This window comes from Cuculus canorus, chromosome 6, assembly GCF_017976375.1.
Source record: "Cuculus canorus isolate bCucCan1 chromosome 6, bCucCan1.pri, whole genome shotgun sequence".
In the NCBI taxonomy this organism is placed as follows: Eukaryota; Metazoa; Chordata; class Aves; order Cuculiformes; family Cuculidae; genus Cuculus; species Cuculus canorus.
In genome coordinates, this window is record NC_071406.1 from 26,215,248 (window position 1) to 26,242,212 (window position 26,965).

General features: G+C 39.5%; 1 protein-coding gene across 1 annotated transcript in view; it reads left to right on the forward strand.

The window, feature by feature from the left end:
- Nucleotides 1-23,925, forward strand: part of UBE2E3 (ubiquitin conjugating enzyme E2 E3) — a 58,781-nt gene extending 34,856 nt beyond the window's left edge. The window contains exons 4-6 of the mRNA XM_054070362.1: nt 18,351-18,483; nt 20,250-20,397; nt 21,451-23,925. Coding sequence (XP_053926337.1) covers nt 18,351-18,483; nt 20,250-20,397; nt 21,451-21,548 — 379 coding nt within the window. The 3' untranslated portion in view covers nt 21,549-23,925. The remainder of the gene's footprint in view (nt 1-18,350; nt 18,484-20,249; nt 20,398-21,450) is intronic.
- Nucleotides 23,926-26,965: the final 3,040 nt, after the last annotated feature.

Consider the following 26,965-nt stretch of genomic DNA (forward strand, 5'->3'; position numbering starts at 1 on the left):
TTAGCTAAAGTGAAAGTAAAGTGTTTGACAAAACTGAAGCCAAATAAAGCAAATGTTTCTATTGTTTATATGTTCCAAATTAAAAAGAAAAATGGACAGTTTTATTTATTGAGATAGAAGGATGGTGAGGTGATTTCTTCACAGCTGGAAGCCATTCTCACTCTTGGGGGTCTACAGAATGAATTATTGGATCCTATGTCTTTTTTTTGTGGATATTTGAGTATTGACAGGTGTTCTCTCAAGCTCTGATTTAGCTACAAGTTGCAGAAAAGTAAATGCAGTGTCACCTAGCTGAAAGAATGGAGAAAGCAGGGAAACGGTCTTCTGCTTCACAGGTGTATAAAATGTAATGGTTGGGGGACTGAGAGCAAGCAAGCAAAATCAGAGTGTTTGGCTGAGAATTTACTGTCAAGAAGTCAGGGGGGTTTCTGCTTTAGCGGTTTTCAGCTTTCTTACAAAAAAATGAGGACTCAAATTGCTAAAATCAGAAGGAATGCACCTGTTGCTGCAGCTGCTTGGATAAGTTTAAAAATGCCAAAGCGCAAATCTGAAAGTTTATACATACACAGTTTTTATGTTTAGCATACTTCTTGCAGTATCTCTAAAATTGTGCGTACAACTGTAAAACACTGTATCGTCCTTTTATATTACTATTTCTCAGACTGATGGTGCTGCGTTTTGCCTACATTTTCATTCATAGTTAATATGCCCTGCTGTATTTTCTTTCTTGTACTCTTCTGTTACAACACTGGTATTACTTTGATTATTAATTTTTTTTGAGTATTAATTTTTCTAGGGAAAAAAACCAAACCACCACCACCACCACTCTTCTACAAGACTTTTTCTTTCCTGTCAAGGTTAATAACATGTAATTCATGCAGTGGAACTGTCTTCCCCATAATTGTTTCAGGGGATGCGTTGGGGATGAACTTGGCTCACCATACGAGCCATAGGTGTTCTCTGCTATTTTGGTATTTTTGACTGGCAGGAAGCTGGGTATGAACAGTTTCCTCTGTTAGTTATAGATAGAAGATATTTGTCTTACTGAAAGGTTTCTTTGTTTATAAAGTTGTGGAAAATTATTTAAGATAGAGTGTATAGTCAGATGGTTAAAGGGAACTTCAGGATTTGTAGGAGAGTTTAGAATTAATGTCACCATGTGTAACTTCAAAGTTAGCTTTTCCTAATTTATGAATATTTAATCAATCTCCTCTAATATTTCCATGTCATTCCCCTTTTCTATTTCTGTTCTTCACTATTAAAATATTTTCAGATTAAAAAGAAAGGTTTTTATGGAGAAATAAATGTTGACAGTACAAATCTAAACACTGTTAACAGACCGAAGTATTTCGGGTAACTACAGCAGATTTGCATCGTTATAGTTTTTTGAAATTAACATACGAACAGTATGTACATAGAGACAATGTTTTATCTTCTTTAGGCTTAGTTTATAGTAAAAAGATGATAGATTATTCCTATATTATTATGCAACAGGCATAAACCAGTTAAGGATTATTTTGCCATGCACAGAAAGAGAATAATTGCATTTATTTGACTAGAAATCCAAGAAGAAAAAGTACTCTAGTTTTCAGTAGTTTCTGGTTGTTATGTTGTCTCTCAGGCGTGCTTATAAGAAAAGTTTTATAAAACAAAACTTCTCCAATTTGAATGTGAATCCAGGGTGAATAATTTTACCTGTATTGGAATCAGCAGTGGTGAAAGATTCTTAGGTATTGCTGTCTGTTTTCAGTACATATGAAGCAGATAACTATGCCATTTGTAATTAATAGATCTTTCTTGAGTCTGTTAGATTGTCAAGGAAAATTCATTTTGTCTTCATGAGATGAAGACTGTCTTCATCGTAGGAAGAGTAACAGTTTGAAGGAGTCCTAGGGGCATATTGAAAGGAAGAGGAAGATGGTACCATTGAGACTGGATGAGAGGCATTTGGCTGAGCCGGATGGAGGAGGAGAGGTAGAGCAAATGTAGGCACATTCTGGGAGAACTGCGGCTGGTCTCTGCTAGCTGAATTTTAGCAGAAGACTTATACTTCCCTTTCATTTCTGAATGGGGGTTGAGAAGACTGTGAATGGAGTGGGAAGGTGTAGAAGAGCTTGAAAATTTGACATATGCGGAGGCTGGAAACATACAGTCTCCAGGAGCGGTACATCAGTTTTGTGGACCTAACATCCAAATCAATCGAACAACAAATAGATAACGGTGTGAGGAATTCAGTGTTTGAGAGTTGGGATTTATTTTTCTGTTGGATGCTTTGTGATGCTGAATAGACAGCTATGTTTAGTTTATTTGTCCTTGGCATATTGGGTGTAACATGTTGTTTTGAATGTGGTCCTTATACATACTTGCTTCACCTTGTGTCTTGACTCCATGCTACTCTGCTTGGAGCTGTGCCTAGAGACTATTCGGAAACCAAAATCCAGCCTGCGCCTGTTAGGCACCACTTTGTTGGGAGTGCCAACAAAATTGCTTCCAGGCTCTTAGGTGGATTTGAGGTGGAGCTTGGCTTTCAGAGCATTAGAGATTTTCGAGGCCCAGGTATTTGAGGGATGGCTCCTCTCTGCTCCATACTTGCTGTTTGTGGAGAATCCTTTGTTTTCCAGGGTACATCCCAATGACATTGCTCCTCAGAGCCCATTGAGTTCGCCCTTTTCTGTGCTCCACAAAATTCTTTTCGCATCTGATTGCAGGTCTGGTTAGGATTTCTAACTGCAAATATAATTGAGCTGAATGGATTAGTTTATGACCGTGTAGGCAGTAGATGTTTAAGTGACTAATGTAATTTTGTTTGTAGGGAGGTGTGGCACAGCCACTTAGTTAATCTGAGAAGCACAGAAATGCCAATCTGCAGAGGATATCTAAAGCTTTAAAAATGGAAAGAAAAAAGCTAGGAAGCATCATCAAGAATATATCATCATGATATGCTCCACTTCATATTGCTCATCATTGTCTTTATACCTTCAGTTTTTCAGTGCCTTGTATTAAAGGTGAACTGTGGCTCCTTCCATGGCTCAGATGAGTTGGTGGTTAATGAGGTAGTGCTGGGTGCTGGAGGTCTCTGGGGCAGATCTCTAAGGGGAGGTGCCTGCTCCGAAGTGTTGGAGAGGCACATGGAAGTGTTGTAGATTAAATGTTTTAGAGCTTCTTCGAGCTGGCAAGAGTGTCTGTTCATATTGTATGCAAGAAAAGCATATGGAAAAAGTCAGATAGAAATTATTGGTGTCATCACTTCATCATTGACTCTCAGCAGGAGAATAGCACCAGATTCTGCAGTACTTTCCTTCCTAGAATGTGTTTTAAACAATTTATTGCTTTTAGTCTGATTGGGAAAAATTCCACTTTTGCTGCCTTACCACTGTGGTTTTGGTCTCTGTATGACGTACCCAAATGGACCTCGAGTTTCTCGTTTACATGTAGTTCAGGAGCAGCACAGTATTTCAGGTACTGCCATTGCACTTCTGTAAAGGGGGGGCAACTGTTCTACCCCATTGTCCTGTGTTCTTTTAAATTAATGAGGCTTCTTGCTTCCTTTCCTCTAAAGGCATGAAGGGTATAATGTGGTAGAAGGGTCGAGTCTTCTCTCACTGAGCTTTGCTGCTTGGGAGCTGTGGCCATACTGGTAATGGAGCAATGATGTCATTCTGCACATGCCAGAAAGGAAGCTTCATGTAACCGTAATCCTCCTGGATATGAACACAGACACTAATTATATTTTAGACACTTTTCAGCAACAGAGGCTTTATGGTTAATACAAGTGTTTGTTTGCAAGAGCAGCTCAAATGAAGATTGTGATGTGTCACTTGGTTTGGGGCATAGTTCTATAGTGGCAGTTCCTATATACTTGATGTTTTCTGAACGCTTTTGTGAATACACTCTGCTGAGAACAATATTTTAGGTACTTAAGTTAGTATTTTGGAAGGGAGAAAGGTGGTACTTGTAGCAGATGATCTTCAACCACCAAGAAGTATGGTGTATTTTAGGCTTTCTCTCCAAATGTGGGCATCTAAATACATTTAACATTGAGTGCTGAAAAAGTTTATTTATTTTTACGCCATGTAATCGGCAGGGTAGAATTTGTATAAAATAAAAGTAAAGGTACTGCTTCCAGTTTTAGTCATGACAGAGTTTTTCCAGAGCAGGTGACATCCAGCAGCCTGGGTGAATTGCCTGAGTTGAAAGGTCCTGCTTTGTTTCTTTTGGCCAAAGAGGTTTAGATAAAGCAGCTTTTATGCTTAACAGGACATTCCCACTATACAGCTAGCAAAAAGCAATATGTCACCAATTCCTCTTGGCCCTGGGCATGGGAAACATTTCGTAGGTAGTTCAGTTATTTTTCTTTCCAAGCACATGGTCAGAGCATGACCAGGCATTCGCTTTGCAATCAGTTGTACCTACAGAGATGTTACCAGTCGTCTTCAGTGGTGAGTGGGGTGTCTATATTCCTACTCCATAATAAATCCCTATAGTTACTCAGTATAGATCCCACTGAAATAAGTTAAGGAGAACTGACAGTCGCCTGTGTCAGCAGTGCTGCAGGAGCAGAAGTACTCAACCAACTAACTCTTCACTCTTCATCTTTTTCACTGTATCCCCTGAGAGGAGGCAATGGAAAATCATTTCCATTTATGTAAATTGTAGACTTTAATGCTCATCACTCTGCAGAATATCTCTGCATTGCCCCTAGCAGTTTTTTTAGAGTAAAATTTTGTGGACATAACAGTTGCAAACGAGCAAACATCTGACTTGATCCACTTCTCTTTTCAGCCCCCTCTGAGATTTTCATTTAAGTTGTCCTCAGTAAGTGCAGCATTTGAGTGGCCAGGTGTTTGGCAAAACACAAATAATTTGCAACCATTGTTTCTATTATTTTTTGTAGTTCTAAAATTATTTTAAAGAAACAGCCCAAAGCACTTTTCCCAGAATTTATATATTTTTGCATAAATCTGGAGATGCCTGTACTTCTGCTCAGATTTCCAGAAGTGTGTTTAGTTCATTAGTTTCATGCTGAACTGTTAACATTTTAGGTTGTTTTATTAGGAGAGAACAAAGAACTCCTGGGTTGTTGAAAATTTGTTACACAAAAGGAAGGATAAAAAGGTTCCAGAAGAGATGATGTTAAGCATTGCAAACTGGCTGAAGTTGTGCAGATTGAAAAGATTTACAAGACATCTGGTAATTAACTTCCAGCTCCTATGGAGTCCTGCCCTGTGAAAGCTGTTGCTGCTGCCTGTACTGGAGGGGAAGTGGAAGGGAGTTAAAGCGTAACCCTGAAAAGCTAGATCTTTCAGTTCACAAATTATCAGTGGGCCGTTGAAGAGTCTCCAGGTACCGCTCTGGAAAACTACCTCCTACAAAAAACATTCCCAGCATTTTTGCCTTTGTTGGGGTTGTCTCTTCTGCTGGCATTTGCTTGGTGCAGTGAGGGAGGGGGAACAAGCTATTCAAGAGCTGTTTATGACTTTCTCTGCCTGAGCCAATCTGCCAGTCTGCCCTGCACCAGCCTGCTGTGTTCCCTGGGACTGTGCGTCAACTTGGAATTGCTGGCGTGCGACCAGCTGGTTACCTCCCTCTGCCTGGCCCAAAGTGCCAGTGGTGCTTGGATCTGCTGTTAGACCTGAGCACTTGGTGAGTAACCTTCTCCAGGAAGGTGTGGTAGCACACTTTGGTGCAAGGGACCCAGAGCGAGGCCACGGAGTTTGATCCTTCCTCTATTATTATCATTATTGTTCTTACTATTACTACTGTTATTTTCCAACACTATTTTAAAAATTTCATTAGGGAAATTTTAAACAAGAAAGAAAATTTTCCTTTTGGATTTATTTCAAAAATTGTCTCTCAGGAGAACCTATTTCCACCCTCATCATAGGATAAGGTGTGTTCGTGTGGTTTCTGCAGTTCAGATGTGTGAACCTTCAAGCATTGAAAGGGAATCAGTGAGATCTGGTGCTGTGGTTACTTGTCAGAGACTTGGGAGACTTTGCTTCTGTACCTTGTTCTTTCCCATACCTTAACAGTCACTTTTTGCAAGTCAATGCCCTGTTTCATTTATTTTTCTGTCTGTAAAACAGAATATTGAGATTGTCTTAGACACCTGCACTAAAAATGTTTAAGATCAAAATTATATATTAACTATTACTAGTTGTTGTTGTTGTTGTTACAAATATTTAATCATCTAAACATTGGTAGTCAATCCCAGCAGGCTAACTACTAGGAAAGGTATTTTTCCTTTTAGGTCGGGATCTGTCAAGTACAATGAGCAGGCAGCCTGTCTTAAGTTAATTTTTCTAGCAGTGCCGTACTTTAAAATGAGACGTTTGTAGCAAAGAAATAGCTTTATTGAGATTAGTTATCAGAAAGAACATTATTTTTCCTAGATTGCACATGTAAGCAACTGTGTGGTTAATGTCATTCACTAAACTATAACTGACTGAGAATATGAAGAGAGTAGAGTTATGTATCATTATATAGTATTAGGACATGCTGGAAGGGCTTATACTTTATTTGTATATAACCCAATGATTTTTGCAATGGCAGTCATTAAGCATATTCTTTCTACTGATAAATCATGCTTATAGTCTCAAATAAAACCTGTACACAGTCTGAGCCTTTTCTTCTTGAGATTACAGCCATTCAGTGTCCGTGTTGTAGTGGTATCCAATTCCTGAATGCAGTGCAACTGATGCTGCAGCCTCATCTCTTGGAAGGGATGATTTGGTGCCCAGGAAGAGGTCAGTGCTGTCCATGTGCTTTTGCTTTGCCCCGCCCCAGGGTCTGAGGTGCTGTATCCTTCTGCAGGCAGTAAATTGTCATTTTTCTACCAGCTGCCTACTATTTCTGTTTAATCGTAGTTCTGAACAGTCAGATGAGTAAAAAGATGGAATGAAGTTGCAGTGTATCTTAGACCATTGGTACCAGTGGTTCAAGCTCTACAGCAAAGCTCTGTGCAGGTCACACATTTCTTAGCTCCTCCTTAGTGGTGGCAGAGGGGAGGGGTACAAAGCCCTGCTCCCAAGTAACCCAAACAGCTTCTGCTCCATATATTACAGCTGTCTCCACAGAGAATCTTCATTTAGAAGAGTTCCTCATTAAATTAGCATCATTAGAGGGAGCAATCATTGGGCTGGAGCCGGTTTTTCAATAAACAGATTTTACTGCATGAGACTTGTTTCACTTACATGTTTATTGACTGTTTTTCCCTGGAATGATTATTATTTTCACATTTGTCTTTACTGCACTACACTTTTGCGGAGTAAAAGGAGCTCATATCAGACATTGATTTCGGTATATTTGTATGCACGATGCTTTCTCCGTTCCTTTGAATTTCCGTGCATTTGGAACTAAAGCTGGTATTCACAAGGTTTTTTAATGCTTTTAAATACACAAGTTACATTTTATATCTACTCTGTACCAAGTCTTGCTTCAGCTGTCTCCAATTCTGCATTATACAAAACAGATTCCTATCCTCAGCTGCTTTTATTTTGAAAATCTCCAAATTGTTACATTCAGCTAGTGAAATGTGTGTTATTGGGCTAATGTTTTAGCGCCTGAATCAAATCTGCCTTATGCGTGGTACAGGATAGTTACTGCTTGTAATGTAGGGTCACCATGTGGCTTAAGTACTAAATGGACAGGGTGGAATGGCAAAAGGACAGAGAGAGTATCCTGAGCCTCTACTTTGATAAAAAGGAAACTGCATATTCAGAATTATACTTGCGGAGTGTAGTTCCAGCATGTTTTATGCCAGTTCAGATTGAGCTTCTGCAGACCCCCGCTTGTGCCCTTGGGAGCAGGGCTTTGTACTCTTTTATTGCCTGCTGCAGCTTCCCACTCCTGTTCTTGTGCTGATGCTGGCAGTCTGCAGCCAGCTGCAGCATCCGCGAGCCTGGGTAGCCTGACAGAAACCCTTGGTTACTTCTCAACCCACTCAGCACCACAGGCAATTCAGTATGTCGCAAGCACCACTACAGGTGTCGAGGGAAGGGAAGGAATAAGAGGAGACACGGGTCTGGTTTTTGAGGGTCAGTTGGTTGTGGGACACCACCAGTCAGCTTGCAGTCGGGGCTGTTGGAATGTTTTATACCCCCAAATTTGCTTTATATAGTCAGACTGGCAAGAGCTTATTTGGAGAATTGTTTTATTGTTAAAAGCACAAAGATAAAAAATCTGGTATAAAATAATAGATTAAATATATAAAAATTGTCAGCAATTATAAACTCATGCCCTGCACTGAATGTGAAGCTTGTCATCACTTTGCTTTAAACAGAGTTTAGTGCCTGTAGCGAGAGCTCTGATGATCATTTCAGACCATGAATATTGTGAAAAGTTGCAAATCTCATTTAATTAATCCTCAGTGTAGGAAATTTTGTTAACCAGTGTGGGAACAGAACTAAAGACAGGCCTTCTGAACACTGGACTGTTGTGTTGAACAGGGGTCATGTATTTTGGCTAACTGGATCCATGACCCTTCAAAACAGCTAACTTTTTTCAATTCAGACGAGGTAGCTAGTAACAAAAGCCTTGTAGTGACCCCAGCCATGTTCGGAAAAGAGCTGGACTTGAGAAATCATCTTTATTGTGCTGAAGGTAGGGAAGGTCTTTGTGTATGAACACGGAAAGGTCAATTTTATTTTTGAGAAATGCAGCCTTTTGCTAGTTACAAGTGATTTCTACCAGACTTTTATACTTTTATGGCTTCAAGTTAGGTGTCCAATACGGGGAGCTGTGGCACAGCATGTTCTGTTTTGTTGGGCTGTACAGTGTGGTGTGGAAATGGATGTTGGCAACTAGGAAGAAGTATTTAAAAGTAATAGTAAAATTACATTTGGAAGCAAGCCTGTGCTTGAAGGTTAGGAATGCTGAACCGAGGACTAACTTAGATGATAACAATACAGACTTTTTTTGAGGGAAGATATTCAATGTTTGCTACAGGGCAACATTCAAGAAGTTTGTAGGAAACAGCTGCAAATATGAAACTAATATGCAAGTATTAAAGATCATTAAATCTCTAAATAGGTGCTTATTATTCAGAGTATCGATTTGTTTTAATAGTGGTAGGCGATCTGACCGTCTGGCTGTGTCTTTTCTCCATCACTGTATTGGCAAGCAGTACCTTTGTTCCTGGAGCTGAAAGTGAATTTTTTTAGAGATGGGGGTGGGGTGGGAAGGGAACTTTTAGCTCTGTTGCTGTGAAGTGGTGGAGAAGCCAAATCCTGGACATACGGGAGGAGGATGAGGAGGAGGTTCCACCATGGTAGCACTAGGCACGTTGAGTGTTCATCTTCTTGACAGGTGGATACACCCGCATTTCAGTGAAGGTGACTTCCCAGAAATCCTCTCTTTCGTGGTCCTTCATGAAATACCTGAATAAATCATGTTCACTAAATTGCACTTTCTCCTCTTATGATATTAGAAGAAAGTTCTTTCGCAACATTAACACCATTCAGGAGCTTAATCACAGAGTCTGCTTTGAGGCTTGAATTGTCAGACTGTGGTGACTCTAATTCACTAATGTGCTTTCTGTCTGGAAAAGCTCTGTTCATAGGTGGAGTTCCTTTTATTTTTTTGGCTGAAGACTCATTCATTCAAAACCAAAACATAATCCACAGAGAACAGTGGAAGATTTTTTAATACTTCAGTCAATATTTAAAATTGTCTAATGTGTAGGTATTGGGGCAAATTGATAGCTGGGGACTTCATTGGAACAGCTCTAATTGACTTGCAGGCTTAGTCTGTTGAAAATTTCCCAGTTATTGTTCCTAGGCATGAATCTTTATAAGTTTACTACAGTTTTAAAGCCAGTTGTATTTTTACATAATTTATATCCTTTAGTGAATTTAATTGTTTTAACTGTTCTTTCTTCCTCTTTCCAAAGTACATCCATAAAGGATGTTGGAAGTAATAAATTTTCTTCAGCTTTAAAAGTGTCATTGAAAAATATTGGTAGGAAATCCTAAACTGGATTTCTCGGCGTCACTTAACTTTTTGACATGGAGATTGTGCAGTGAATGATGTAGGTGACCGATGTCTAAAGCACATGGATGCCATAGAACTATTGAATGAGATACTAGTAGCATAATCTCAGTCCAGTGAGTAAGGTGACAGCGTGGGATTTGAGATTTACATTGCAGTCATACTCCACAGCACGTGTTTTCTGGATGACATTAGGCAAACGGACCTGTGTCAGAGTACCTCCATTTTGTGTAGTTCTGGGCAGATGCCTTAAACTATGATTGCATGATTTCTCAGGTATAATGTGATTCTTTCAGTATGGATTGCTAGCATCAGCATGGAGGCTGTAGCACATCAAAGACTAAAATACGTGTGTATCCCAAATGAATTTTGTTTGTGTTTGGCAGTTGAGAAAGATCCCCTCTCATGGAAGAAAAGTAAAGTTTGTAATCAGTAATTTAGGGTGGAAGGAAAGTGTGAACTGTATACCTGGTAGACAAATTTCTTTGAGACATTGATTTGGCCTTAGTGCAAATAGGGCTTTATACCAACAGCAAGAAAATAGCGAATGTTTTGCCACTTGTACTATTAAGTGTTTCAACACTGATGTCAGGGAGCTGGTCTTTTATTTTATCCTAAATTATGGCTTTGCTTTGTTATTATGAACATGGTGAAGTAGCAGGAAATGTTTCCTTTTACTGGCTGTCTTGCTGTGAATTTTAATAACGAGTATGGATATTTTTTTCTAGTTGTGGCATGTGAAGGGGACTTCTATGCAGATTTCAAGAAATATAAAATAAACCAAATGTTCTGCATGAATTTTCTTCATGGTTGTGAGTCCTGTGGCTTCTCTTGCTTTCAAAAACGATTCATGTTTGGTAAACTTTCTGTGTATTGCCTTGGTAGTATATATTTACAAATCCTCTGTCAAGAGCATAGACAGAAAAAATCTCATGTGGTTTGTTACCTGGTTTAAATACAATATTTCTGTTGTAATTTTGCAAACTGCAGTCAGGATTAGTTATTTTTCAAAAGATAAATTACAGGAATTCTGCTTCTGTAATCAGCTATAGTTGTTCTGAGCATACTTCTTACAGCAGCAAAAAAGGTCCTAGGTACTAGCAGGAATACAAAGATGAAAGTAATGTTGAGCTATTGTAGCAATAAACTAATTTAATGGGGTGTTTTGGCAATGGAAAAACTATCAGCTTTCCAAAGTACCCTTCTTGGGTTATCTACATATACAGGTTTGATGGAATTACCAAATGATTTGTTATTCAGCTTCCTTTAGAAGCAACAGTGTATATTCTTCTACTACTGGCAAGTTAAGTGCTGGAGCTTTTAATCATCTAAAACACTACAATCTGGCATCTTTCTCTTTAAGTGTAATTAATAGCAGATCTGAATTGGTGTGATTCCCCTAATGGTGCAATTTGACGTGAACCACACAGTTACGTTTCTCAGCCAGACCATGCCATCTAAAGTTTATGCCCTCTTCATGCTGGCTGCAGGAGGACAAATGATACCTGATTAAGCATAAAGCTGGGTGTTACAAAGCTAATCCATTGATGTTTTCAGAACATGTACGGTTTGGCCAACTTAGTTTACGTTGGATCAGCACTTCGCTTTGAGTAGCCATGCTGCTTTTGATCTGGTAGGAGGAGCTCTTAAGTTGGATTTACTGTTGCGTCAAACCATGGCCTCAGGCACAAGTTCTGCACTGCTTTAAAATGAGCTGAATTAGCAGGGGATCTATAAGTTAAAATTAGGCCTTTTTTTTAGCAGTAATTTCTAGATTTGGTCTCAAGGGCATGATAGACTTTTAAGGAAGTGATAGAAGCAAAGGTTTGTACAGTGAGCTAGACTCCATGTATCCTCAGTTACACAGAGCCTCTGTGAATCTGCTAGAAGCAGTAAATAACCTTTTTCAGCAAACAGATGTAGCAGATAGTTCAGTGGCAGGTAAAATAAGAACAGTTGTAGCTGTATAAAGAACACGATAGACCGAAACATTTTTTTTTGTGACAAATTGCACATAACCTGGAAACCTTAATAATAGTGAGTACCTTACCAAAAAGTGTTTTCAGCACAGGTTTGATATATTGCTGTATACAATCCACATGTGTTCACCCATAGAAGAATGCTATAATCTAAAAATCAGGGCTACTCTTGAGGCTCTTGCCCCTGAAACCGGTATCCTTTCTGTGTATGGAGATGCGCTACCCAGATTCTGTAAGGAGAGGTGCTTAGGCAGTGGTAGTGATAATATGAACACTGAGAATAAGTACTCCAGAAAGCCCTATAAACGAGGCATTGAAAAATAAAGAAAATGGAAATTGGTGTCCATGCTTATTAGTTTTTAAAGGTCACAGGACTGAAAGCCACAAGTGTTTGTCTTTTGATTAATGTTCATTTTGTTTCTTGTGCTCTATAACCAAAAATACAGGAGTGCTTCCATAACTGGGAAAAGAAGTTTAAGAAAAAAAGGTAATGGATAAACCATCTTCAAAATACTGCAAATATCAAAGCAGAAGAATAATCTGAGCATCTTTTCATTCTCATGCTTAAAATTAAAGAAAACTACTGGTAGGTCATTTGTGCTCTCTCCAGGCTTCACAGAGCAACACTGAACTAACTTTCAGACAGCTTGCAGCAGGCAGGTCCTTTAGTTCCTTATGAATTTTTTCTTATTTTTTTTTTTTTAATTAACAGTGTGTATCTGTATCTAAATAAAAAGCTGCTGTGCTACAAAGCAGCATAAGAATACAGAGCTAGATAACCCTTTCTAACTTCATGGAGGGCGAGGAGGATTTTCTAAAGTACTGAGCTCAGAGGCTTGAGTTAGGAGCCAAGCTCCCCACGCAATCAGTAAGATACACTACATGATAGGTATGAGACCCACCTCTGCGATACATAGAAGTTACTTGGGCCCAGGTCTTTTTCCTTCCATTGGAGATGAGTTCCTCAAGCTCAGAAGCTTAGGCGGTGAGACAGGTAGACTCGCTACGCATGGGATCTGTGTATTTGTGTGAATTGTATGTGCTGGTGGAGGGTCTGTTACAGCCTTGTTAACCTCTAGTGGCAAGGTGCTGAAGGAGAACATCATCCAGCAGCTTTAGCTGAGACATCGCTGTCCAAAACAAAGCCTTTCGTGCTGGTAATATGCTGAGTGTCTTTGTTACAGCAGTATTTTGTAAAGCTCCATTTCTGAAGCTGTGTTGTAGATTTTGCAAAAACTTGCTGTGTAGCTTTATGAAGTGAATTTTTCGAGCGTGAGGTTCTGGAACATATTTTAAGGGCATTAATTCTTCCTTTCTTTGGTACCTCGAGTTGAATTAAGAAACATAAAAAAATATTTTTTTCTCCTTTCTTTTAAAAATTACAATTATACTAGTGTGACAGCATCACTGTGGTTGATCAATCTCTGAAGAGCTTTGGGAGTTTTATTTTAGCTGAATCTCATCTAGAGATAAAAATCTGGGGAGGCTGGAGGGGGCTCTTTCCTTAAGTAACTCTCTCACTTCAGGTATTCTGTTTTGTTTGTTAGCTGTTGCCTTTGTGATACCTGCCTGAGTATGAGACCTAAGGATGGGGCATTTGGAAGGAGAATGTAGGAAAATATCCTACCACTTAAATCTGTTCTATGAAGGCACCCTCAGTGGGCATCTGAGAATGTAGACTGGTATCTTTAGTGTTATAGTACCAATGGCTTTTATTTTTTAGACTGTTTTAGAGTCTGACAGACATCACTGTCAAGAAGCTTCCTAAAAAATGGCTGGGTTTTTTCCACCTTCAGTTGCAGCCTGTTACACACTCAAATTGTTTCTCATAAGAATGCATAACAGAGTTAACACCATTTCCAGCTAAATTACATTTTCCTTCACCCTTTTTCTTCATGATTATCACAGTCTCAGTACTATGAAGTTGCATTCTGTCGCCAAATTTAGAGCCCTGTGTTTCAGAGAAGTGCTGTTGACAGGAGAAGCACATTTAGCAAGTGCAGAAAGCAGCATGCTACCAGCATCATGTAGATTGGAAATTTCTTGTCCTAGTTTCTCATCCTGCAGCTATTTCCATATGGGCAGCTTTAATGCATTTTGATGTAGTGAATTGTAACAAATGCTGAATTCTCATTTCTGTAACCACTGCGTCAGGACTCTAGCAGACTTCTTGCTGGTGTGAATGCACTGCATCTGTGTGAAAGCTCATAACACTGTGCTGGAAAAGCTGTTCTTCATCGTCATGAAACCTGAGAACCAGGGTTCAGCAGAGTTAAGTTTAAAGGACCTGATGTGACCCCATGGGTCCCTAGGGTTTAACCTCACATCTTCTCAGATTCACCATCTGAAGTCACACTTGTAAATTAAATCTGTTCAGCAGACTAGCTTGGCTGGAGCGTGGTTATAAATCCTTTGTCTTATCTGGATCAGGTACATATGCCTCTGTGAAGTGGCATAATGAATATTTACTTAGGAATCAGATGTAACAGCTTTGTTCTATCAATTTATCTAATTTATTTAAAAAAAAAATCCCTCTTTTATGTATGGAGTAAAACCCCCTCAGTTTTGCAAAGACTATTTTGTCATTTCAATAAATTTGTTTTGTTATTTTGTCTGAGATATTTTTAGTCCATATTTAAAAAAAACTATTCAAATGGCTCTTATATTGACAATATGCTGGTGGTGCCTTTACTGAGATTGTGATGTTCTGTAAGCTAATTTAGGAGGGCAGCAGGCTGGTCACAATGAACTGCTGTGGAGCCAACACACTGAACTTGTCAGCAGATCTGTCACTCCATCAGGGTTTTGTGTGTTAAGGACAGAATGGAGGAGGATTTTGTGTCCATATGGATTCCATGGGGGAAGTAGAAGGAGCTGGATCTTTCAGTGATGAAAAAAGGAAAGGGAAGAAAACCATGGAAATCTCCCCTGGTAGCACTCTGCCTGGATATTCTGTCCAGCGTGGCACGCAGCAAGAGAGGTTGTCACTCACCACAGCTGTTAAGGTTTAAGGTGAGATGCCAAATCCAATGTTTGCAATAGGAGAGTGAGTCTCCTGAATAGCAGGAGCACTTCCGGGAGTAAAGAGCTCAAGTACGGCCCCTAGAAGCATCTCCCATGTCAACCTTTTTAGTGCCTAACAGAAGGAGGAGAGCATTTCTTCTGGGTGTATCAATAAAATACGAAATTGCAGACACAGTAGAGCTTCCTTATTCCCAGTTTTCAGCCTGGGTTTTTTGCTGTCTTCTGTGGCAATGGAGACATTAGTTTTGCAGCAGGGAAGTGACAGTTCCCTCCTTGAGGCTTTATGCAGCACTAGGGCAGTGCTCCTCAGTGACAGAAAAGGCAGTGACTCCAGCAGGGCTCTCCACTCGCTCACAGTCCTGTACACAATGGCAGCATTGTCTGGGACACGACTGCACTTTCTGCTCTTCTCTGCAGTCTCCAAGCACGTGTAACCCCACTGTCCTGTCCTTATGGAAATCGCTGCAGAGGCTGCTGTGAATAGGTCTGGTATGTTTTGCTGAGCATTAGAGAGTGTGAGTTTGTTTACTTCCAAAAAAGATTACCTCAGTAGGTATACAGAAGCAAAAGGAGGGTATGGGTGGCTGAGGGTGACCCCAGTGGAAATACACAGGTGGTAGAAGCCAAGTGTGATGTCTCGCCTCTGCTCTTTAATCTCGCATCTCCTTACGCTAATAAAGTAGTAATGGTGGGGATTTTCAGGGGGCTAATGAAGCAGGGGTGTCTTTTACATCACTTGGAAGTGAGACACTGCTTAGACTGTTAAATAGAAATTTCACAAAGCTCAATCAGTTGTAATGAAATTGTTTGATTTAACCGTTTTCTCCTTTATCTGAGTGTGATTATTGTTACAGCTTTGTATTACTTTTGACATTACAGCAGTCTTTTCTCAGCAGTAGGGGAGAGGTTTTGAACACCTTCCTCTTACAAGGTTAGGAATTCCCCTTCTAATGTTATAGCCCGATCCTTTCATATATTGCTAGCAGTAGCACAGAAGAGGATAGCAGCTATAATAGGCAGAGTGTTATTGCACTGAGCTTCTGGCTACTCGCTGATAGATGCCCTTGCTCTGACTCAGTGAGTGGTTACTAGATAGTTTGGTATCAGGCTGGTGCCACACTTAATCATGGCTGATTTATTAGGCTGAAATATGTCACTAATTTAATTCAGCTATTTCATTAACATAGTCGAATTGTATCCAGATGTTAGAGGCACATGAAAGAAAGGTACCTGACACACAAGGCAAGAGTGCTAACCTCTGCATTAAACTATAAAACCTTTATTAGGACATCTAATGTTGAAATTGAATTGTTCCATGGAAATTTGGTTTCCAAGCACAATACTAATTAGCTATAAGCTTGATGAATATCAAGGATTAATTGAAACATTTCAGTGGCTTGTGCGGGTTTTAAATATTGTCATTGTTGCCCTAATATTTTGAGTTCTTACACTAATTGCTTTTGAGAGACCATGAATGGAATTATCTTCTGGAGTGACTGAGGGTACGAACGGTTCATTACATCACCAAAAGTGGACATCCTTGCCTCTGGATTTCCTTTTTTACTCCTAAATGTCTACTTTTTTTTTTTTTTTCCCCCCACTTTCATGCATGCATTGCAAATAGAAAGTTAAGATCAGTGATTTTTAGATCCTACTTTATTTTGAGAGCACTTCTAGTTTTTCTTTCTTAGGTGAACTCTGGAGGCCATTGTTACCTATTTCCATTTTGACAACAGGAAAATAGCTACAGCTCCATCAAATAATTTTTTGTTTTAATTAAATAGGATGTCAGCCAAAATCCATGATTATTTTGTCCTGTTATTGAAAGGCCTGCAATAGTTTAAACATTTGGTACACAAAAAGTCTGCAAGATAATAAACATGTTGGGAAATTATTAATTGAAAGTGAATTCGTAATCAAAATCAGCTTTTGGTTGTTTCTCGAATATGATCTTAATGTAAAAATAGCTTAATTTTTGTTGCAGACTGCTTATATTCCTTGTCTCAGATGACTGTTTCCACATGTTTGGCTACATAGTAAGGAAGACTGTCCAACATGCCATGTTATAGACTGCAGACATATGTATGACAAATACTTGAGGTGACATGACATAGAAGGAACCATAATATGTGGAGGGTTTGTAGAGAGAGGGGCTTCTCTGAGTGCTCAGCAATGCCAGAAACCACAAATTCCCAGGCCACAGCTTAGTGCCGTGCCCTGTCGCTTCCTTCATGTGCAATCACATATGACGGTCCTCGGTGCCCATTCCTTGGGACCAGAGGGAGAAGGATGGGGATACTTCACCATGTGTTTGCAAGATGTAGGTGGTGCCTGGGAGGCTTCTGAGTTTGGGAGAATTGAAAGAAACTTTTACAGTGCCGTGTTATTGACTTGTCTGTGATGAATCCACTGTGCCTGGGTGAGCTCAGCAGTGTTGTGTTCCATTGCAGTCAGTTTGGATGTCAGTGATTCAGATTCAGGACTTTTTGTGGGTGTTAGATTAGTTATTACCCTGAGTTTTACTTAGAGAAATCAGATTGTGCTTTGATTTTGTTTTTTTGGGGGGGATTAGATGGTTACTGTGTGGTAATAGCATTAAACATGATGTCTCAGAAATGGAGAAAATGCTTGTTCATTACCCTTCTTTCAAAGCTTTACTTTAATGATTTATTATGCAATAACCCTTCCCCAAGTGAGAAATGTGTTCAGTATTCTGCTTATTAAAATAAGCTATTTTTGGTTAGTAGTCTCAATGCTGACTGCCTGGAGGCTTAACTCAAAAATATCCTGAAGAAAACAGCTATTTGGATTAACAGTCCTGTAAGAAGCTCAATTCCAGGTTGCTTGATTCTGTCCCTCTGATCCCCAGTTTTCCTGCCCAAGGATGTAACATTTCACTTCAGCTTGTGGAACCAGTGGCAATGAGTGTGTATCAATATACATGTAAACCACATTTTGTTAGAAGATATGATCCGCTTAATACCTGGAGAAGATGAATGTGGTCAAGATAGACAAGTCCTTCTGTGTACAGATATGATGTCATTGGAAGGACATAGTACAGAAGTTGAGAGCAACTACATTCTCAAGAAAGCAGATCTGGGGGTGTGTTTCAGACAGTGACAGTCCAGTAGTTCACAGTCAATCTGTTTCATTGCTCTACATCCAGAGGGACAGCAGACTGTCCAACTTTCGTGCCTGTTTAAAACACTGAGCCCAACAAAATCAGTTGGAAATTAGGCAGATGTTAAAGACAGGCAAGCGTTTCATATTAAGCAAAATTAATCTAGAAGAAAATGCATAAAATGCCTCTCTCAAAGATCCACCTGACTCTTCCTTTCTGTCTCCTCTTCTTTTACACAGTGCCGGTCCTAAAGGGGATAACATTTATGAATGGAGGTCTACTATACTTGGACCTCCAGGTTCTGTATATGAAGGAGGTGTTTTTTTCCTGGATATCACGTTTTCATCTGACTATCCATTCAAGCCACCAAAGGTAAGGCTAAGAGGTTTACTGTGTTTATCATTTTTTCACATGTGAGAAGAATGCAACTTGCAGTGAGTGCTCATCGCTTTCCGAATATCAGATTTGTTTGTGGTCTCTTGAAAACTGCAAGGTCCAAAATCTTGGCTTGCAATCTCAGAAAAATCTGGTGTCTAATTTATTTCCCAATTACCAGTCAATACTGATTTCCAAGCTTTACCAAGCAATAAATGAGATAATTCTGATCAAGAGTTAAGATTCAAGAGGCTTTAATTTTAATACAAGACAGTACAAGACATTCTTACGTCTCCTTTTTTGCATTCTAGCTACTAATATATATATATATAAAATAAACATTTTTCTGTTATGAAACAGATTCTATATTACATACTTTCATGTAATAACAAAAAATAACAGAAAATAACAGAAAGATAAAATAAGTTTAGATACACCAGTGGAGTGCTATATTGTGACTTCAAATTAGGCAAATTACTGTGATAATTTCCATTACCATAAAATATCAACCTGTTTACTACTGGCAAGTTCATCAACCTTGTCTGGTAAAATTTTAAAGCCAAACATATTTTTGTTAAATGACATTAATCTTAATTTGTACTAAAATTTCATTTCCTTGCTCAGAAATGGTAGAAACACTTGAGAAATCATAATTGACGAACGGATATCAAAGTTGTTAAAGATTGTTCCCTTTCCCCCTACCTTAATGTCTAATTACAACTGTTGACAAGGTCACCAGAAATTACACTGCTGACATTCTCAAAGACTGAATACATTCTACCACTCCATGTTTCTACAACTTGTGGCTTTTGTGGCTACAACATTACTACTACAAATCAGATATTGTTTTTTATTCCCAGAAGGATTACAGCATATAGAATAATATACCCTGTATGTATTTCACACTTCTCTGAAACCCACAAAACTTAATATTCTATGAGCTAAGATAGTTATAATGATGTGATGCAAAGTTTTAGACAAATGCCTCATGAAAATCGTGTGGATTTTTTTTAAGAGTGTAATCATTTTTTAATTTTCAGTACTCTCAGAAAACATAATGGATTTTTTCCCTCTCCATCAGTATTTAAAAGAAAATTTTCCTCATCCTCTCATGCTTTATTTAACTAAAGCACTTAAATACTTCTAACTTTTTACCTGTGCGGAATAATTTAAAAAGCAGAAGGGTGTTTGTTAGTGTGATAACATTGTTTTGGATGTATATTTTATCCTGCGTAATGAAGGGTGAGGCAAAGATTACATCGCTGACTTGAACAAGAGTAATGCAGTACTCCAATTTTAAGTACTAATTTTCATGGTCTATATTTAAGTTTTTTAAAGAAAGGAAAACATCACTAATATGGCACAGGCAGCCAAATTCTGTCAACTTCTTCCCATTCAGAAACTGCAGGAAAGATATGTTTGTCATTAGATCATTCTTGACATGCAGTGTGTTCATTAAATAGCATCCAGTATTACAAAGTAGGTCCTAATTTTTGTGAGTACCAGACAGAGGGTATGTGTGCGAGCAGTTTGTGCATCAAGGGTCTCCACGGTAGGCCTCTTAAAAGTAGCCATGAATACAGTAAACAGGAACTCTTCTCTGAAATCATTGTGGTTTGGAAAACAAGCAGAGAGAAACTGCCTCCACAGAAGCTCTGCAGAACTGGGAATACCCCAGGCACTGCTGCCACTCAGAGACAAGGGATAACATCCCTGGGCAACACAGAATGACTCTCTTTCTGTCTCTTATGCTCCGATTCTAGGTTACTTTCCGTACCAGAATTTATCACTGCAACATCAACAGTCAGGGAGTCATCTGTCTGGATATCCTGAAGGACAACTGGAGCCCTGCTTTGACTATTTCAAAGGTTCTGCTGTCTATTTGTTCTCTTCTGACAGACTGCAACCCAGGTAAGGAGCTGATAGTTTACTGAGCATCCACTCTTGGTCATTTGACTTGGTTGCCATGGAATTCAATTTGTATATTTGATTGCCTGCAAATTAAATAAAAATCACTATTTTAAAAATTGGAAATGAAACGCTCCTCCTTTTGGATGTGGTCCCACATTCATTTCTGTGCCACAGCAGAAAGTAAATAGCATTAGGCCCTTCCTTTCCCAAAGTATGGTGGAGAAAATAAGCGGATGTAATTGAGGATCTGCATTGCAGGAGCTCCAGCAAGCAAATGGTCAATCCAGGAAAGCAACAAAATTCTCTTGAGTTATAAACTCATAAATCCTGCAGGTCAGAAGAGGCTACAGGAAGCCCCTTCTTTTAAGACAGCAATATAAATGTTTAATCTTGCAAATGTGAAGGAGATTACGTTCAGAGAGATTCTTACCTTTTTCGAAGAGAGTTCCTTGTTCCTCTTGGGAGGGGAGGAACTCCACTGGCAACAGTACAGTTTCTCAGCAACAACTGTGACCAGTGTCATTAGGCAATGAATGCTAGTTGCCTGTGGTCAGGGCAGGAACTGAGCAGTAGAGATAAGAAGGCAGTTATTTACAGAAGACTGGTAATGGTCAGGGAGAAATGGATTAACCTCTTCGATACAATAGTTTGATGACTCTTGAAGCAAACTGGATCTCCTTGGTGCATGTCCGATAGTGCTGATAACCCTTGCATGCACTAGTCTTGTCCAGCACTGGGACCGGAGTGCACCAGCCCGTGCTCGCTGAATGTCCCCTGCACCCAGCAGCCCTTCCAAAGGGGTGAAAGTAGGGTACCAGGCTGGGGCAAGATCTATTAATATGCAGATAACCACAACAGATTTTTCTGATTTATTTTTCTGTCCTTTCTGGAAATGTTGTCTCGTATTATAAGAGCCTGACTACATCTCACTGCATTTTCTGGCCTGACAAAGGCTATATTTTGGAATAGTTCTGTATTTTAAATCTGTGCTTATTGTTTGGGTTTTTTTTATTGTGGACTGGTTTCTAGTGCATCTTCTCCTGTCTTTTGCAGCTGACCCTCTGGTTGGAAGCATAGCCACTCAGTACCTGACCAACAGAGCAGAACATGACAGGATAGCCAGACAGTGGACCAAGAGATATGCAACATAAATGACAAACTACTTGTGCAGTGTGAAGGTGCAGAAGGCAGCTTTGCAGTGTGCAACAAATCTTTATAGCCTTTACAATACGGACTTCTGTGTATATGTTATACTGATTCTACTCTGCTTTTATCCTTTTGAAGACTGGGATACTGCCCCCCAAAAAAGGTAAATGCTATCAAGAGTAGAAATTTGTAGCTGTAGATTAGTTATGTTTAAAATGCCTACTTGCAAGTCTTGCTTCTTTGGGATATCAAAATGTATTTTGTGATGTACTAAGGATACTGTTCCTGAAGTCAACCAAATATTATAGTGCATTTTAGCCTAATTCATTATCTGTATGAAGTTATTAAAGGTAGCTGTAGATTACTAGGAATTATGTCATTTGTATTAAACCCAGATCTATTTCCAATATGTGGTACATGCTGTTGTGAAAACTGTTTTAACTTTTACCTTTGTCAGTTTGTAATGAAAGGATTTCCTTTTTCCCTTTGTAGCTCAGAGAGCACCCAGTGTATCATCTCAAACACAATAAACATGTTCCCTAAGGAGTAGTTTCTTTGTTTTCCTATTTTAAATTAATATTTGAATAAATTTAATTATAGTAACAAGGCAGGGCCAATGTATCACAGATCCCTGTGGATAATCTTTAATTTAATATACATAAGCAAAGGCTTGCTATTAAATGTTTAATGCACACCTGTGGATTGTTTAAGTTTTCCCTGTTTTGTTTATAACAGAACAAGTATCATTTCTACAGTTTCCTTAAATTTTATACTGTTCAGCTCTTTCTCACTTTGGAATGAGAGCATTACGTGTGCTTACTCCAGAAGTTAATGTAACTGGTTGCTTCAGGGCCAGTCCTGCTCTCGTAACAGACGGCCTGAGTCTTGCTGCTATTTTTTTGCAGGACAAAGGTCAAGTTACAGATAGTCTGGTGCTTCTGTTTCTGAGTAAAGCAAGTCAGACTTGCTGATCTAGAGAACTACAGTTATCCATTGAAAATGGTCTTCCAAAGCATGATTGAACACTGTATCATCTGTCTAGAAAAGAGAGGAGTACAATAAATTTAATCAGATTTTTATGACATAAAAACAGTGCTGGGGGAAATGAACATTTGTTAGTGAAAATGGAATCTGTAAAACTTTGGGACTACGTTTTCCCCCCCCTTCGCTTTCTGGCTTGGAAATTTTCTAACAGCTGTAAAGTAAGGAAGATACAACTTTATAGTACATACAGTTTAAAAAGTAGAGTCACTAGTAGTTTTATAATTTAAGCCTTTATAGGCTGCCAGTCACAATACTAGTTATAAACAAAAAGATACTTGATCCCTTTAAATGATTTTTAAAATTACACTTAATATTAAACTTTCCAGCCTCCCTTGCTACCTGGTGGTTTTGGAGTTAATGTAGCACTTCCATCAATAAAATGCTCTGCTCATTTAATAAATGAAAACTGAATGTTAAGTTTAAATATTAAAGCAATAGAAAAATTGTTAAAGATGTAGATCGAAACTTAGCCATCGCTATGTAGGTCCTTGGTTTTTGTATCACAACCTTTGACCATGAGTTGTCCACCCTACTTTAAATATTTCTACAGATTCCTGAAGGTGGCTTGAAGAACTGTGTATCCCAAGTATCTCAACCTAGAAGCCAGTCTCTCTCAGTAGCTACAAGATAGCTTTAGAGTTCAAGTTATAAAGTGCAAAAGGGAATGAGAAACAGGGGATCTGGCAGATGGTTATGCCTAAGTCAGGTAACAAACTAATGCCAGGAGATGAAGTGCTGGAAATCACTGCAGAAGGTGACCAGAGTTTCTCATTATGTCATTGGACGTGTGAGAAATAGCACAGATTGGCAAAGAAACAAGGGGCTATCACATCCGGGCTGGACATCTCAAGTCTGCTCACTGCTGACTGTTAGTGCACTCGTGGGTGACACAGTGCTCGTACACCACTCCAGAGACTTCCCAGTGAAGAGCAAACGACGTATTTCACACGTTAGCTGTGTTGCCTACAGAATTTACAGATATTTATATCATATAAGATTATGGTATAAAAATACAGGTTTTAATCCTAATTTTAATGTATTTTGATTTTATATTGTACCTACAACTTCAGATACCTAGGTGTACAAGTGGGATGCCTTGTTAGTGTTGCCCCATCTTGCCTTCCTTGCAATTGGATCCTTTACACTGAATTCCCATCCTTCTTTTTTTTTTGTTGTTGGTTTGTCATGATTCTGTTCTTTTTTAATGTAGGTTTTTTGTGTGTAAATTTTATATTTACTGAAGTAAAGGTTGTTTTTGTGTAAACATTTAAACTTTAAAAAAGAAAAGAAGCTAATTTTGTTTCTCAAGTTCTCTCTGCTAAACCATGCAGTAGAAAGAAATTTGTATTGTTAAATAAATCAATTAGTTGTTAAATGAGAATGTGTGTCTGTTTTCGTGGGGTGGGGAGAAATCCCTACTGGAAATGCATCCAAACTACCGGTTGCAAAGAACATCTGGTGTTTTTAAACTACTTCCTTCCTGGCTGTACTGGGGTGAATACCAGACACTACCAAAGCACAGCACTGATCCTATTTTACAGTTTTAATTTGCATTTCCATCTCTCTCTTACCAATCATTGGTCTCTGTATTTGGGGAAAAAGTGAACTGAGATTATATTTTTATAAAAAGGCCAGCTAACAATATCCCTCTTCCTCTTCATTTTAGATGGATTTTCCTTGTTCTACTGTCTTTGGGATTTGAGTGGGAAACACAGCTGTCTGGGAAGGTGCCTGAATCTCCTGACAGGAGGGGTGCTTGCATGGGAAGTGGCTATCTCAGCCTTTGAGCTGTGACACTGCTGAGGAACATGGAGGGCCAAACCAAACAGGCAAACACAGTCACATCTCTCTGCTTTTCAGATGAGGCGATAGCTACATTCAGGGCCAATTCTTCGTCATCTCAAATGAGAAAGGATGGGTGAATTATAAACATATTAAATATAAATATATTCAATACAACAGAAAGGCAAATATTTATCAGCCTTGTTATTTCTGTACCAACATGTACTTGGTGAGCTACCTCATGTTCTGTGATTCCTTAGCAATGTGTGGAGCACCTTACGCGGAGACAGTCTTGCTGACCTCTACGGTATTGCTTACGGATTAATGCCGACTAGCTATTGTTCAAAGTCTTTAGCCAGGAAGGATGAGGGAGTCATATGGGGCTAGAAAGCAAGACTGCAGCGTGTCCTGAGGCATGGGCCAGGCTTGCACAGCCTCATAAGGAAAGCAGGAACTGAAGCAGGTCTGGTTAGTGCTCTGCTCCCTCCCTGCTTCTTTGGGGGGGAAAACAAAACTGCCACACTTTGCTGCAGACCAGTTCATGCTCTGTATCAGCTTATTTGTGGCCATAGGTATGGCAGAAAGTGCGACCAAGTTGCTCCCTTTCTTCACCTTCATGCGTGAACCAGATTTGTGGCCGCACAGCAACATTCCCACCTGCCTGCACCATGATGGGAGAGTTGCAGAGCCTGGGGCTTCATCCCAGCTGGGTGCAGCTCTGAGCTACAGAGCAGCCCTGGCTGACCCTCTGCTACTGCTGCCACAACTTACCCACAGCCCTGCCTGGGTCACCACAGCGCTATGGGGGAGGAAGCCGGGAACCGCCACAACTTCTGCATTGATCTCGTGGTCTTCTGCCCCTGGGGTTTTGTCTGTGTGTGGGCAGGAAGCAAACGAAGGACTCCTGATGCCAAGCAAAAGAGTGAATTCATCGTTCCTACACTTTCTTCAGCAAAACTAAGCATTAGATATGTGAAAGAAGGAAGGCCTGTGCAGACATCCTGAACTAAAACAGCTTCAAAGAACAGAGGCAGTAGCGTGACTAAAATGAGATTTGATCCAGCCTTAAGCCAGCATTGTATTTCTGCAGCCCGTGCTATAGCCAGGGAAACAGATGCATTCAAGAACTCCGTGCTGTTTCATGTACAGTTTCCCTTCAACCTCTGGGCGTGGGTACCACTTGCATTTGTATTGCATGGTAACTTCCAAGAATGAACCACCTCTGCATTCCCTCACTAACCAACTCGACTGCAAGTGCCCAGAGAGGTTCCCAAGACAAGAGGAGAGATCATGTAATGGAGCATGTGTTTCAAAGGGAGGGAGACAACAGCGCAGCTGCTTGTACTGCTGCTTGACCTTCCTGATGTTGATGATAATTAGGCACGTTCAGCTGTAGCTTAGGTGGAGGAGCAGACAATGTGCTTGAAGATAATTGCTGCAGTGTTTGCAGCGCATAGGGGCTCTTGCATTTTTTATTTTTAAAGTGGGAAACCAGCTTCAGCTTCGCTTCCCCCACCAGTCTGTGTGCATGTCTCTGGAGTACAGTTACCACTGCCTGTGTTGCTGGGGAGAACAGAAAGCATCCAACAAACTAGGAACAATTTGGTGGATCCTTACAAATAAAAATTGCCAGTAACAAATAGAATAAGAGATATAGCATGAAAAATACACATACCTCATCACCTCACGGTGATTACATCTGAGCACAGGCTCTGCATCTGTAGGCATGTAAAATGTGGTGGGACCATATGCGTGGATAACAACTGCGTATAGCTCTCTCTCTTCCATTATCACTTCTGCTCTTCTGCAAGTGATGTGGACAGCCCTATCTGTTTATGTAGTGTTTCCAAGTACTGAGAAGCATTTTGTAACTTGGTTGTCCAAGATAAACCTATGTTTAAACTGTCCTGAATTGTAACCCTCCACAAAATCCTTTGACTGTGAATGCTATGGACTGTATGAAAAATCACTTGCTTTTTTATGGGATTATTTCATGTAACCTGCTGTGTGAACACTTCATTTTATGTCTCCTAATTTGTTACTGTGAGAAATAATGAATAATGTCATTTCTTCTGCTCCTTGACCGCATTTATGATTTTATGTACCATCTTTATTGTCAGCCTCTAGTAACCTCTTTTTTCCAGGCTAAAAAGTCCTCATTTATTTAATCCCTCCCTGAATGGAAGACACTTTGATTATCCTCCATCACCCTTGTCTGTACATTTGTGTAATTCTGCTCCAGCTAATATTAAGGAATGAGAGCTGCGTGCTGTACACAAAAGGTGAACTCACAATTCATCTGGAAAAATGCTTTCTGGTTTGGACTTCTGGCCTAGTAATCTGTAATAGTGTGCCTTTTTGACCATTGCTTATTGCTTATCTGATGTCTTCGTTAAGCACTGTTCAGAGATGCTGGGATCTCTTTTCTGAGCGATAGCTAATTTAACCTTCTATGTTGCTCTAAGACATTGGTCTTCCCCCATATCCACCGCTTTATATTTATCATCACTAAATTAATCTGTGATGTTATCTCCCAGTTCTCAGTATCATGAAATCCTTTATGGCTCCTGGCAGTCAGTTCTAGTTCACTCTGCCT